The sequence below is a fragment of the Capricornis sumatraensis genome, chromosome 1, assembly GCF_032405125.1.
Source record: "Capricornis sumatraensis isolate serow.1 chromosome 1, serow.2, whole genome shotgun sequence".
Classification (NCBI taxonomy): domain Eukaryota; kingdom Metazoa; phylum Chordata; class Mammalia; order Artiodactyla; family Bovidae; genus Capricornis; species Capricornis sumatraensis.
Window position 1 is genome coordinate 99,738,335 of NC_091069.1, and position 13,502 is coordinate 99,751,836.

At 50.4% G+C, this 13,502-nt stretch overlaps 1 protein-coding gene across 35 annotated transcripts in view; it reads right to left on the reverse strand.

Moving 5' to 3' along the window:
* MAP4K4 (mitogen-activated protein kinase kinase kinase kinase 4) overlaps positions 1–3,516 on the reverse strand; it is a 146,926-nt gene extending 143,410 nt beyond the window's left edge. For all 35 annotated transcript variants that reach the window (XM_068985109.1, XM_068985291.1, XM_068985283.1 and 32 more), the window contains exons 1-2: positions 3,407–3,516; positions 3,000–3,065 (exon numbers count right to left, since the gene is read on the reverse strand). In XM_068985109.1, coding sequence (XP_068841210.1) covers positions 3,000–3,065; positions 3,407–3,463 — 123 coding nt within the window. In that variant the 5' untranslated portion in view covers positions 3,464–3,516. The remainder of the gene's footprint in view (positions 1–2,999; positions 3,066–3,406) is intronic.
* Between the last annotated feature and the right edge of the window lie 9,986 nt (positions 3,517–13,502).

Consider the following 13,502-nt stretch of genomic DNA (forward strand, 5'->3'; position numbering starts at 1 on the left):
AAAAGTTCACAGAAAAAAATTAAAAACAGAAAATATAACAATGAAATAAACTAGGACTACACGCTGCTCAGCGTACAGGTGTTTCGCCTACAATTGTTCTTTTCATTTCCAAACTCTGACACTAGTCACATTGATGGACGTTCAGAAAGAGTAAACAAATGCTAGAGTGTCAATAATCTAATCACAAAACCACTGTATGCAAATCATGAAACAGAAACCCTAAACACACTTCTAGGCATGATGACAACGGTCCTAGAAATAACAAAGGGAGGGAAAAAATGGAGATGTTAGCGGTTTCTGCTCTCTCCACCTAAGACTCAACTTCCCAGGGTCAGTTCAAAAATATGAAACACTTTATCATGCGAGTAAGAAAACATATATGAGATGATCAGGAAAATTTAGCGCTGAACATCTGAAACAAACATGGTTACCAAAGCAGGGATGGGGGATAAATCAGGGAGTTTGGGGTTAACATATACACACTACTATACATAAAATAGACAGCTAATGAGGACCTACTACACAGCACAGGTAACGCAATATTCTGTAATAATCTACGAGGGAAAAGAATCTGGAAAAGAATATTTACATACATACATATATATATAACTATATATACATATACATACATATAACTGAATCATCTTTCTGTACATCTGAAACTAGCCCAACATTGCGAATCAACTAGACTTCAATTTAAAAAAAAAAAAACTGAACATTTGCTAGAAAGGAATTCAGTTTTTTTGGTGTGAGAACAGCATGGAGACTACCCAAAAGAAAAAAAGAAAAAAAAGACACCAACTGAAGTATTTATGGGGAAATGGCATCTAGGTTTTATGTGAAGATAATGGAGGTGGGAGGAAGGACAGCAGAGAAAACCAGATCAGTCACATGCTGGTCACTGTGAGGCCAGTGCTTGCCTCTTCCTCTCCGATGTCTGTTTCAAATTCTCCGTAATAATAAACCAACTGCAGGCGAGCAAAAGCTCCCGTCGTGCTCCTGCTTCAGACTGCAGGCCATTGTTGCACAGATTTCCTATAGTTTCCTCGGCTTTGCATAATTTGAGAATTTCTTCTCAACTGTACTTTGTAAGGAGAGAGCCAGGGGGCCTGTTACTACCCAATCCCAACAGCTTCCCAAACCTGGTGCTTAGCAAATCGATCCCCAAAGCTTTGGGGGAGAGAGTGCAGAACCAGAGGGAAGGAGCAGGGGAAACCTTGGGAGTGAACCTGCCCCAGCTGCTCCCGTTAAGAACCCCTAGCTCCTAAACCCATGAAGACACATCCATGGTTCACTCTCTTTTTCTCTTACAGTTTAAAAACAAAAACAGCTTCTGGTCTGCTTCCACCAGTCTTCACATTTGTGCTGACCCTTGAAGACCCAAACAACCCAACTTCTGTGTAACCAGGTCAAAAACAAGCCCTGGGTAACTCACTTGGACAAAGACGGTCACCCCTCGGACCTGGCCAGAAAAACTCGGTTAGGAAAAACCAACCAGTGCTTAAACAAACACTGAGGCTGGGGAGAACAGTCTTGGAGCCAGTTAGCAGACCACTCAGGGAGTTGCAACATGACCGTTTCCAAAATTTTCCAAAAGCTTCCAAATTCAGTTGAGCCCGGCAGGCCGAGCTTAACAGGGCTCTCTTTCAAATTCAAAAACCTGGCCCTGGCCCCAACTGTTAGCCAACAGAACACATGCTGATTCACTTGAGATCACCTAAAAAGACGGACTCCGTCCAGTTCAGACCACAGGCCAGTACACAGCCGGGATCGGGGGAAAGTTGGGGCTGTGGATAGATAAACCCTATTCACAGAGCAGAAAAAGGGACAATGGGATCCACACTTAATTTGGCCGAAGAAAATGTCTACAGTCAGCTTCCAACACCCCCCTCCTCCACTTTTCGCCAGACAATGACAATTCTTCACAGCAAGCCACAAAGCCCTGCTTCATAAGATTTTTTTTTTCCCCTATCCCAATCCAACTAGAAAACAGGGAACAGCTATGGAACACCCCCGGTGCAGTGCAGATAACTTGAAGAGAACCTTCAGTAACAAGAAACAAATCAGAACACGGAGCATTTCACATTCTGTTTCAAACATTCAAGGGCCCTGCCTCCATTAGCCAGAGCTCTGGGTAATCTCCACAACGTGCACTGAACAAAACCAGCAACAAGCTTAGTCTCATCAGGTGTCTGTTACTCAGGGCCGACTCAGAGTCTCCGAATTTGTTAGTTTCAAGGGACTGGGGGTTGGGGGGGGGGGCGGGGAAGGGGGAGGCTCATGTTAAAAAAAGAGAAAGACCTGGGGTAGGTGTGAAATCTGGGCACCCTCGCCACTCCTGAGCTCTGTCTCATTTCTGTTTCAATTACACACCTGTCAAACAGGTTATTCCTGGAATTCAGACTGTATAATCCTCACCCTGTAATTCTTCCTGCTCCTGCTACCCAAACACACAGCCCTCCCCTGTTCCCCAAAACATGCGCCCATCGGTAGAACGTATGCTGGTGATAAAGCAGAACCAGGTATCACCAAACTCCGCTCCCTGGGCTCCCGGCGAACATTCAAACGAGGCAACACGAAGACAATTCTCAAGGCCAAGGCAGTGCTTTGGGATAATCACAGGCGAGGCCTGCCTATTCTGAATTTTAATGAACACACTAACTCCGAAGGCCAGATCTGGGAAAAACGGGGGTGGGGGCGGTGGGGGGACATGTAGGCTGTCTGATGGGAAAAAAAAAAAAAATGCTTTTCCATTTTATGGAAGTGCATGCCTGAGAGTGGAGCGTTATTTCCTTATCTGAGAGCCAGGAAATGAGGTCTTTTCAGGCCAGTGTGAATATAAACTCTGCTAAAAAACAGCGGGACGACGAGGCAAGCCCCCTCTTCCCAACTTCAGCCGCGCGGCATGGCCTCCGGGCGGCGGCGTGTCCATCCCCCGGCGCCCCCGGACCAGAAGTTTCAACCCGTCCCCGGGAAACAAAGGAGGCGCCCGCACCGACCTTATAGACTTGTCCGTAGGTGCCATTTCCCACCACTTCTACCAGCTCGAAAATCCCCGCCGGATCCTGGAGAAGAAGGAGGGGAGGGGTGAGCGTCGGAAAGCAGCACAACAATGAATAAAGAAGCAGGACAGCCCGAGAGAAAGGGCGGCGACCCCAGCGGTGCGCTTCGTGCGGTGGGGTCGCGGGAGCCCAAGGGCCGCGATCCGGGGGCCGGGGGTCCCGGGCGGCGGCGGCGCCGGCGAAGGGTCGCGCCCCGGGGGCCCCCGCACCCGTCGACGCGGGCAGACAAAGGGGCCGCCGTACCCGCGGTTCTTCCCGCGGCGGCGCCCGGGCGGCCAGGGCGCGGCCCCGGGTCCCCGCGCGCCCCGCGCCCCGCGCCCGGGTGTTCCTGGGCCGCCACTCACCCGCAGGGAGGACAGGTCGATGTCCACCAGACTTTTGGCAGGGGAGTCGTTCGCCATCTTCCCTTTCTGCCTCCGCGGATCGGCCACGATCAGTAGGTCTCCGGCGTGTTTCTGGGCGTCGGAGGCCCGGCGGGCGGCGCGGGCCCGCGGGCGAGGCCGGGGGCGGCGGGCGGGGCGAGCGCGGGTGGGCGGCGGCGGCGCTCACTCCATGGCCGGGGCGGCCGGCAGGCCCCCGGGCGTCGCCCGCGCCTCAGGCCCCGGCCCCGCGCCGCGCGCGCGCCTGCACTAGCGGCCCGGAGCAGGGGCCGCGGCGCCGCCGAGTGTGGAGCCCGGAGCGCGAGGCCGCCAGACAAAGATGAGCGGGGGGCGGGGGCGGCGGCGGCGCGGGAGGAGGAGACACGGGACACCGAAATCGCACTCGGAGGAGAGCGAACAGCTCCCCCTTTCCTCCTCTGGCAGGAAAAGCGGGCGGAAGCGCGCTCGCGCCCGGAGGCGGCAGGGCGGGGGGCGCGGGGTGGGGCCCGGGCGGCGACCGCGCGCGGGGCCGGAGGGGGGCGCACCGGGGACAAAGGGAGGCCAGCCCGGACCCCCCACCTCCCTGCCTCGGGCGGAGGGGCGGGCCGACCCCCGCCCCCGCGGAGCCCCGCCCCGCCGCGCCCCGCCCCGCCCCGCCGGGATCCCCGAGCTGGAGGGTCCGCCCGGCCCCCGCGCCCCTCTTCTTCCCATCGCGTCCCCCACCGCCGAGTCTGCCCCTGAAGACCCTCGTTTCCGGTTTCCCTAGCGGCTTCTCGGGTCCTTTCTCTTCTTTTCCAGGCTGAACCGGTGACCTCTTTGTAGTTGGGGATTCGCCGAGCATCACTCGGTCGACGCGTCCCGAGACTTTAGGCGGAAACTGAATCCGAACCGCTCCGTTCACTGCCTTGCGCCGAGTTCCTCACTGTGGACGAGGCGGGGACCAGGAGTCTTGCCCCAAGTTCTGTGCCTAGAGATCGCTGAGGAGCGATGGACAGGCTTCTTCCGGCAACTTTGGAAGCCAGTCAGCAGTTAGACAGTTTCATCCTGTTTAACGTGAATAAATGGTCTGCAAACAGTCATTGCATCACTGTCACTCCGCTGGCCAAACACCCTAATGGCTCCGTCTTCCCTCACCGCAGGGACTTAAACGTGAGGGTCCAAGAATCACCGAAAGGGATTGCAAAGGCGCTGATCGCCTACCCCACCTCCAGAGTTTGATCCACCAAGTGTGGGGTAGGCCTGAGAGGCCTCATTCTCTGTACAGGCGATGCTGAGTTGCTGCGACGGGAAGTTTGAGAACTGGGGCCTCACAGGATGAAACTCCAAGGCCTTTGTGATCGGGCTTCACCAGCATCATTATTTACCAATCCTTAGTTTACACACAGTGTCTACTGAAGCCCTCCTATGGCCCTAGGGTGATGCTAACCTCATTTTAGGCCTGAGGAAGCTGAAAGAGAAGTTGTTCAGTCTCTCAGTCAAGTCTGAGAGACTCTTTGTGACCCCCATGGACTGCATCGTGCCAGGCTTCCCTATCCTTCATTGTCTCCCAGAGTTTGCTCAAACTCATGTCCATTGAGTAGGGATTCCATCCAACCATCTCATCCTCTGTCACCCCTTCTCCTCCTGCCCTCAATCTTTCCCAGCATCAGGGTCTTTTCCAAGAGTCAGCTCTTCACATCCAGTGGCCAAAGGATTGAATCAAAGGGATTTTCCTGAACTCTTTAAAGGCATAGCCCATAAGTGGAGCATGGACTCCCACCAGCCTGTTCCCAAACCAAGTGCCTGAGCCAATTTAGTCTTGGACCAGAACAGTGTTTCCCACTCCTGTGTCTCCCAAAACGCCAAGATTTTCAACTCTGAGACTCTCTCATAAGGCTAAAATATATTCAGGGACTCCTGGAATCCATTGATCAGGAAAATCATAGTAAGCACAGTGTTTCTATGAATTTAATGGTGCCTTTCTTGTGGGGAAGGGGGTGTGGCACTGCACCCACGACCTGTGGGATCTTAGTTCCGCAACCAAGGATTGAACCCAGGCCATGTCAGTGAGAGCACCTGGTCCTAACCACTGGACTGCCAGGGAATTCTTAGTGGTGCTTTTAAATAATTTTGGTTTTTAGTCTACCAACCGCAGTGGACTTATCTATAAGTACAAAGTAAATAATTTACTCAGAGAGTTAGATTGGTGTCAGTGTGAACTTTCAGATTGTAGTATTAGTAATAATATTTTAGTAGTATTTCTTATTAACAAGAGGGCTTCCCTGGTGGTTCAGAGGTTAAAGCGTCTGCCTCCAATGCCGGAGACGCGGGTTCGATCTCTGGGTCGAGAAGATCCCCTGGAGAAGGAAATGGTAACCCACTCCAGTATTCTTGCCTGGAGAATCCCATGGACAGAGAAGCCTGGTGGGCTACAGTCCACAGGGCCGCAAAGAGTCGGACACGACTGAGTGACTTCACTCACTCACTCACTCAACATGTATTGGGTCTAAACAATGTACTAAACCCTTTACATATGCTATCCTCCTTATTCTTCGCATTAACCCTAAAGGGTAGGTACTCTTATTTTTCTTACTTCACACATTAGGAGAGTGGCCCCAAACCTTTCGGGAACCAGGAACCAACTTCGTGGAAGACAATTTTTTTATGGACGGGGGATGGGGAGATGGTTTGGGGATAATTCAGATCCGTTACATTTCTTGTGCACTTTATTTCTATTATTGTTACATCAGCTCCACCTCAGATCATCAGCATTAGATCCCACAGGGTGGGGACCCCTGCATTAGGAAACCAGCATCTAAAGATATTAATTCACCTGCTCGGTGCTCACTGGTGTTTACAGCTGAACCCAATGCAGACACTCCAGGGTCCCCCAAGTCAGCCTCCTTCCGCGGGTTCACTGTTAGTGTGCTGGTCGCTCAGTCATGTCTGACTCTTTGCAACCCCATGGACTGCAGCCCACCAGGCCCCTCTGTCCATGGGATTCTCCAGGCAGAATATTAGAGTGAGTAGCCATTTCCTTCTCCAGGGGATCTTCCCGATGCAGGGATGGAACCTGTGTCTCCTGAATTGCAGGCAGATTCTTTACTGCCTGAGCCACCAGGGAAGCCCACAAGTTCACTGCCTGCCTCAAATGTAACTCCGTGACACTGAGGCCGACTCCAGACCACCCCCTTCTTTGCCTAGCCAAATTCTCTTCATCACCTCCAGTTCAATCCAGAAACTGACTCCTCTTTCTACCAGCTGCTTCTAAATCTCCTAAGCTACTCCTCTGTATCAGCATTGTGATGACTGTCTCTTAGTTTCAATTCAGTACCTTTTCTTAAGTCCCTCCCCAGGGCAAGGGCTTAGCCACCGCCCAGGGTATAAGGGCGATCAGGACAAGCTACCTTCCAAGAGTTTACCATCTGCTAACGGGTGTAGGTCAGTTTCATAAATCACTCCAGTTAAAGGCAGAACATTAAAAAGTCTAGCAATGTAGAAAGAACACTAAACAAGTCTAGCAGCAAGTATACTGGACTGGGGGCAAAACTGAACTGGGTTTGAACCTAGTTCTATTATTTATCAGTTATGCAAGCTGGCACATGTTACTTCTGAGCCTCTGCCATTTCCTCTTCTGTATGCTAGATAATGATGGCAGTGAGGACTGTTAAGAGGACATCTCAAGAGCACAGGGCAGGGTAATAAGGCCTGGAAAAAGGAGATACAAGAGGTGTCGGGCCAGACGCTCTGAAGACGGGGCATCTAATGGAAGGCCAGACGCAGTGCAGACAGAGAGGTAAAAGATTTGCTTGTGGTTTAGAACCCGGTTCACACTTGGGAAGGGCTTCCCCAGGGGTGCTAGTGGTAAAGAACCCACCTGCCAATACGGGAGACATAAGAGATACAGATTCCATTCCTGGGTCGAGAAGATCCCCTGGAGGAGGAAATGGCAATCCCACTCCAGTATTCTTGCCTGGAGAAATCCCTTGGACAAAGGAACCAGTTGGGCTACGGTCCACGGGGTCGCAAAGAGTCGGAAACGACTGAAGCAACTTAGCACAGCACAGATCCTTGTTCACACTTGGGAAGAGGCTGTCACAAACCACGAGGCGAGGATGGGAGTTCCTGAATGATGGCAGCAAAGGAAGGTTTGGTTTGGGACTCTACAAAGTTAGTTAGCTTTTCATGCAGAAGCAGCTCTGAGGCTGGGGACCACATTCTCAATCAACAGCTGGGTATTATTAGTTCAGGCTGCCATGACGGAATACCATACCTTGGGTGGCTTAAGTAAAAGGGATTTCTTTTCTTATAGCTCTGGAGGCTGGACGTCCACGATCAAGGGTCCGGCTGATTTGGTTCTGGGGAGAGGGCTCTCTTCCTAGCCTTCTCACTCTGTCCAGAAACAGGCTTTCCTCAGCGCTACCATCACAGAAAGAACAAGCTCTCTGGTGTCTCTTCTTATAAGGACACCGATCCTATCAGATCAAGGCTTCACCCTTCTGACCTTATGAATTTACCCTTAATTAGTTCTGTGAAGGCCTCATCACCTAATACAGCCACACTGGAACTATGCTTTCAGCATGGGAAGGGGGTTGGAGAGACATATTTGGTCCCTAACAAGCTACATGTGATGCCAGAAAGCAGATCAAAGTCAGGGCTTTGTCCTCCAGCATCTGTTTGAGAACACAAATGAACCCACCCAAAAGATGATCAAGATAAGAATGTGGAAAATAAATACTAATTTGGCATTTTAGGTTAGAGGAAAAAAACAGCTTGCTTGGACAAAGAATGAGAAGTTGAAAGAATGAGGAAACTGGCTACTCTGGGCTGCTGCTGTTGCTGGTGCTAAGTCGCTCCAGTCGTGTCTGACTGTGCGACCCCAGAGACGGCAGTCCACCAGGCTCCTCCGTCCCTGGGATTCTCCAGGCAAGAATACTGGAGTGGGTTGCTATTTCCTTCTCCAATGCATGAAAGTGAAAAGTGAAAGTGAAGTCGCTAAGTCGTGTCCGACTCTTAGCGATCCCATGGACTGCAGCCCACCAGGCTCCTCCACCCATGGGATTTTCCAGGCAAGAGTACTGGAGTGGGTTGCCATTGCCTTCTCCAACTCTGGGGTAGGGGGACTCAATTCTGAGAAAGCCAGGTGGGAACAGGAGACAAAACCAAGGCCTTGGCTGACCTGAGATTCTCAGTCAAGTCTAGGGAAAAACAGCTGAGCATTGGCTTTGAGGGGCTCAGATGGCAGGTAAGATGCTCTTGAGTTCAGCAGGCCATGGATGCGCATTTGCATCTTCTCAGGGTACAGTGGACCAGACTAGCAATAATTTCCCTCCAGTCACAGAAATTCCAGGAGGAGCTCAATTATGGAAGCAGTCTATACAGACAGTCCCTTGGACATCCACTTTACTTATTTCCTAGTTTTTCTTAGTTGCAAAAATATTGGTAGCAATTGATTTTCAACCTCAGAATGGGGCAGGGAAAGGGGGGGCTGCAGAGCCGTGAAACTGAACTATATGAATGTGATTCAAGTGTTCAGGGTCTTTGAAGCCTTAGAGCAACCGAGAATAAATGCTGGAAGTAGTGATCAGTGAGGGGAACCGAGTAGAGCAAGGAGATGATGGTGGAATGTGTTCAGAAGCTCAGAAAAGGACAAGCAGAGGTTTAGGGGGTCAGAGATCTGAGTTCTGACTCCCTGATGGACAAAGTGTTGCCAGTGTTCACCCTCCCTGCCGCTCAGTTTTGTTTTTTTTTTACTTGCAGGACAATTGCTTTACAATATTGTGTTGGTTTCTGCTGCACAACAATGTGGCTGCCACTGCTGCTGCTAAGTCGCTTCAGTTGTGTCCGACTCTGTGCGACCCCATAGACTGCAGCCCACCAGGCTCCCCTGTCCCTGGGATTCTCCAGACAAGAACGCTGAAGTGGGTTGCCATTTCCTTCTCCAATGCATGAAAGTGAAAGTGAAGTCATTCAGTCGTGTCCAACACTTAGCAACTCCATGGACTGCAGCCCACCAGGCTCCTCAGTCATTGGGATTTTCCAGGCAAGAGTACTGGAGTGGGTTGCCATTGCCTTCACCAGCACAACAATATGAATCAGCTAAAATACATCCCCTCCCTCTTAAACCTCCCTCCCACCTCCCTCAGTTTTCTATCACATGGAATTGGGTGGAAATGATTAATGGTCCTCTAGTGGCTTCCTGGTGGCTCAGAGGTTAAAGCGTCTGCCCGCATCTGCCCGCAATGCAGGAGACCTGGGTTCGGTTCCTGGGTCTGAGAGATCCCCTGGAGAAGGAAATGGCAACCCACTCCAGTATTCTTGCCTGGAGAATCCAATGGACAGAGGAGCCTGGTGGGCTGCAGTCCACGGGTCGGACACGACTGAGAGACTTCCCTTTCACTTTCACTTAGGGAACTTAGAGACTCGGATTTCTAGAACCCTGGCCTTAGCCCTGGAACTGTTCACCCCTCCTATCTGAGTGGAAGAGGATCGATGGGACCAATGGAAGTTTCTAGAACCCGTGGCATGCTGCAGGTTTAGCAGCCAAGCTCAACCCATAAAGGCTATCTTTGAGCACTGTCAGGGAATCATTTTAAACCAGTTGATCAGTTGATTTAAAAGGAAGCAACTCCTCTAGTACACAACAGGATGGAAGGCGTGGGGTGCAGAAGCAGATCAAAGGGCAACAAAAGAAGAAGCAGGCCAGAGGCGAGACAGACACGGTACCCCGACTACCAGGGCCCTACAGTTGCCACTTCCGTGATGAGGAAGTGGTGTGAGCTCAGAGGTCTCCCAAAAGCAGATCCTGAGACAACGGTTTGGGTGCTGGCGGTTTATCTCAGAGGCAATACCGGGAAACATAAGTGAATGAAAGGGGAAAGAGAAACCTGGGATGGAGACACATCAACAAGAAGAGTGTTCACAGACAGGTTATCACTGGGCAGCTGGGCTGAGTGTATTTAGCTGGTCAGAAAATGAGAAAATGCCGATTGACCTTACTTTCTGTGTACCTGTGATCACAGAAAAGGGTTTTGTAAACATTAAATGGTATTTTAAATACCATTGTTGTGGTTCAGTCACTAAGTCATGCCTGACTCTTTGCAACCCCACAGACTGCAGCACCCCAGGCTCCTCTGTCCTCCACCGTCTCCCGGAGTTTGCTCAGATTCATGTCCATTGAGTCAGTGATGCTATCCAACCATCTCATCCTGTGTTGCCCCCTTCCTCTTTGGACTTCAAATCTGTCCCAGCATCAGGGCCTTTTCCAATGAATTGGCTGTTTGCATGCAGAAGAACTTATTTAGAGACCTATTCGAAATCTTCTGTAAAGAGAAGTACTTTCCTTCATTTATCCTTTTATGTTTCTCTTTTTTGTTTTCTTTTTGGCTGCACCATGAAGCGTGCAGGATCTTAGTTCCCCTACCGGGGATCAAATCCTGCAGTGGAAGCATGGAATCAACTCCTGGACTATTGGGGAAGTCTCAGTCTCTTTTGCAAGTTTATATTTTATATGTAAGGATAGTTTAAATCAAGTTCAGCCATAACCTGCCAAAATCTCCCAGGGGCCTCAAAAATGAGGTCACAGGTAGTCTTGTGTATGTGTGTGTGTGCTCAGTGGCTGAGTCATGTCCAACTCTTGGCCATCCGATGGACTGTAGCCCACCAGGCTCCTCTGTCCATGGGATTTCCCAGGCAAGAATACTGGAGTGGGTTGCCATTTCCTTCTCCAGGGGATTTTCCCAACTCAGAGATCAAACTCCCGGAATGGCAGGCCTTCTTTACCACTGAGCCACCTGAGAAGCCCAGAGGTAGCCTTACAGCTTTAGAAATCAAGTCAGGAGCCTTTGGAAGTGGTTGGGAGAAGCTGGATGGGGATCTTAAATAGTTATCAGGTTTGTCGAGTTTCACAAGTTGAGTGGGCAACAGGCTTTGACGAGGGAAAGGCAAGTCAGGCTTGGTAGCTGAAGAGACAACAGGCCTCTCTATCCTTGAGTCCATATTTGTGTCCTAAGCCTCTGCAGCTAACTCTCAGGAAGTGACCTGAGCAGTGGGCCTCTCTGATGCTCAGCCATTGAGTATGTCACAACCAAGAAAGAGTCTGGGGTTTGAATACGATGTATCAGATTCTGGCATCTGACACACATCAGCCTGCATCAGCACTGCCTTTGGAGAGGAGTCAGTCATAATCAAGTTTATCCCTTTAAAAATGAATGAACCACAAGGCTCCATTAGTGATCCTGCAAGCTGGCCAGGCCTATTGATTTGTAGTTCTAAATTAATTATACTGACTCCAGTCTCAAAATCTCCTAAACTGCATCCTATGATAAAAGATTAAGTGGCGATACACCAGTGATAAACTCTGAACCCTACGTGTTATTGATGAATTACAGAATTGTGATGCCTGTCCCATTCTCTTAAGTAAACGTAATTATCAGCTTCATCTTCTTTTCCCTGTCTGTATCCCATAGTCGAGGAGAAGGCAATGGCACGCCACTCCAGTACTCTTGCCTAGAAAATCCCATGGACGGAGGAGCCTGGTGGTCTGCAGTCCATGTGGTCGCCAAGAGTCAGACACGACTTAGCGACTTCACTTTCACTTTTCACTTTCATGCATTGGAGAAGGAAATGGCAACCCACTCCAGTGTTCTTGCCTGGAGAATCCCAGGGATGGGGGAGCCTGGTGGGCTGCCGTCTATGGGGTCGCACAGAGTAGGACACGACTGAAGCAGCATCCCATATTCGATAGCCAGCTAGTTTAGAAAATATAGTCAGGGCCAGGTCAAGAGGCTGGCCGTGACCAATTGACTTGGATCACCCAGATTTGCCCTAATTCTTGGCTACAGATGGCTCCTTGAGGTTGTTGGAGGTTGAGGAATGGGAGAGGGGAAGAGCTGGACAAGAAAGTGTGTCTGGATCAGTGGAGGGTCTTGACTTCTGTAAATGCACCTCAGGGTCACAAAAGGGAAGACCACTTATTCTCGCAAAATTGCATCTTTTATGGCTTTAGAATGTAAAATTATTATTAGCTGCCTTGCTTGTAAAAAATATATTCAGAGTTAAAATAGTACTTGTGGAGAAGTTCTGCACAACAACTGCCTTTGGAATCACAGCTTAGCTCTTTAGCAGAGGAGAAACGCAGAGGATGTCAGCAACTGGCAAGAGGGATTGAAAAGGGAGCCATGTGAATGTGGGCTCGACAGGCACCCACTTGTACGTGTCAACCCTCATCTCGAAATTTCCAGGAAATGGGAACATGGCAGTCACTCAGAAAGGAGAACCAGGGCCTCGGAACAATGGAAAAGCCATGTGTGATAACTAGTAATTCTTTACACACATTGGGCCTTAAGAAAGTTTCTTTCTGTGGGGCCATTTGTGCAGAGTGGATAAAGAACTGGAGTGTGTGCTCTGTTCTACAAACTGGTCTCCCAGGGTCTCCCTGGGTCTCCCAAGGAGGGTCAGAGGGACTTAGTAAGAGGACTGCTGACCTGGTCGCCTGGTCCTCTCTCCTTCCACCACCAAGTTTCTGCTTTCAGATGTTTTTATACGTCGGGAATATGAGTAATAGTTTACTGAGACAAGATTTCCACCACCTAGAAAAGTTTGCAAATCACAAGCTAAAGTACCCTTGGAACCAAGATTTCCATGATCCCATGGCATGTATCCATGAGATCTCTTTCTGCTGAGTTCATTGCTATGACCTGAGCAGAGACGGAGAGAAGATACCCAAGGAGGAATTGGGAACCCGGGCCCTGGATTTGGTGCTACTAGAATCTGTGCTGTCAGGGGGCAGCCTGGTGTCACGGGACCAAATATTCACTAACTGCTGTTTCAGTCATTAGCACAAGCTTCAGTCTCATATGAGGTCTCACACACAGATGCGAGGGTCAGCTGTGTCTCGACTATTTGAGTGTGACCACAGCCTATGATGGGGCTTCCAGGGTGGCTCAGTGGCGAAGAATCCACCTGCCAGTGCAGGAGGTGCAGTACACTGGTGGGTTCAGTCTCGGAGTCAGGAAGATCCCCTGGAGGAGGAAACGGCAGCCCGCTGCAGCATTCTTGCCTGGAGGATCCCATGGACAGAGGCGCCTGGTGGGTGACAGGC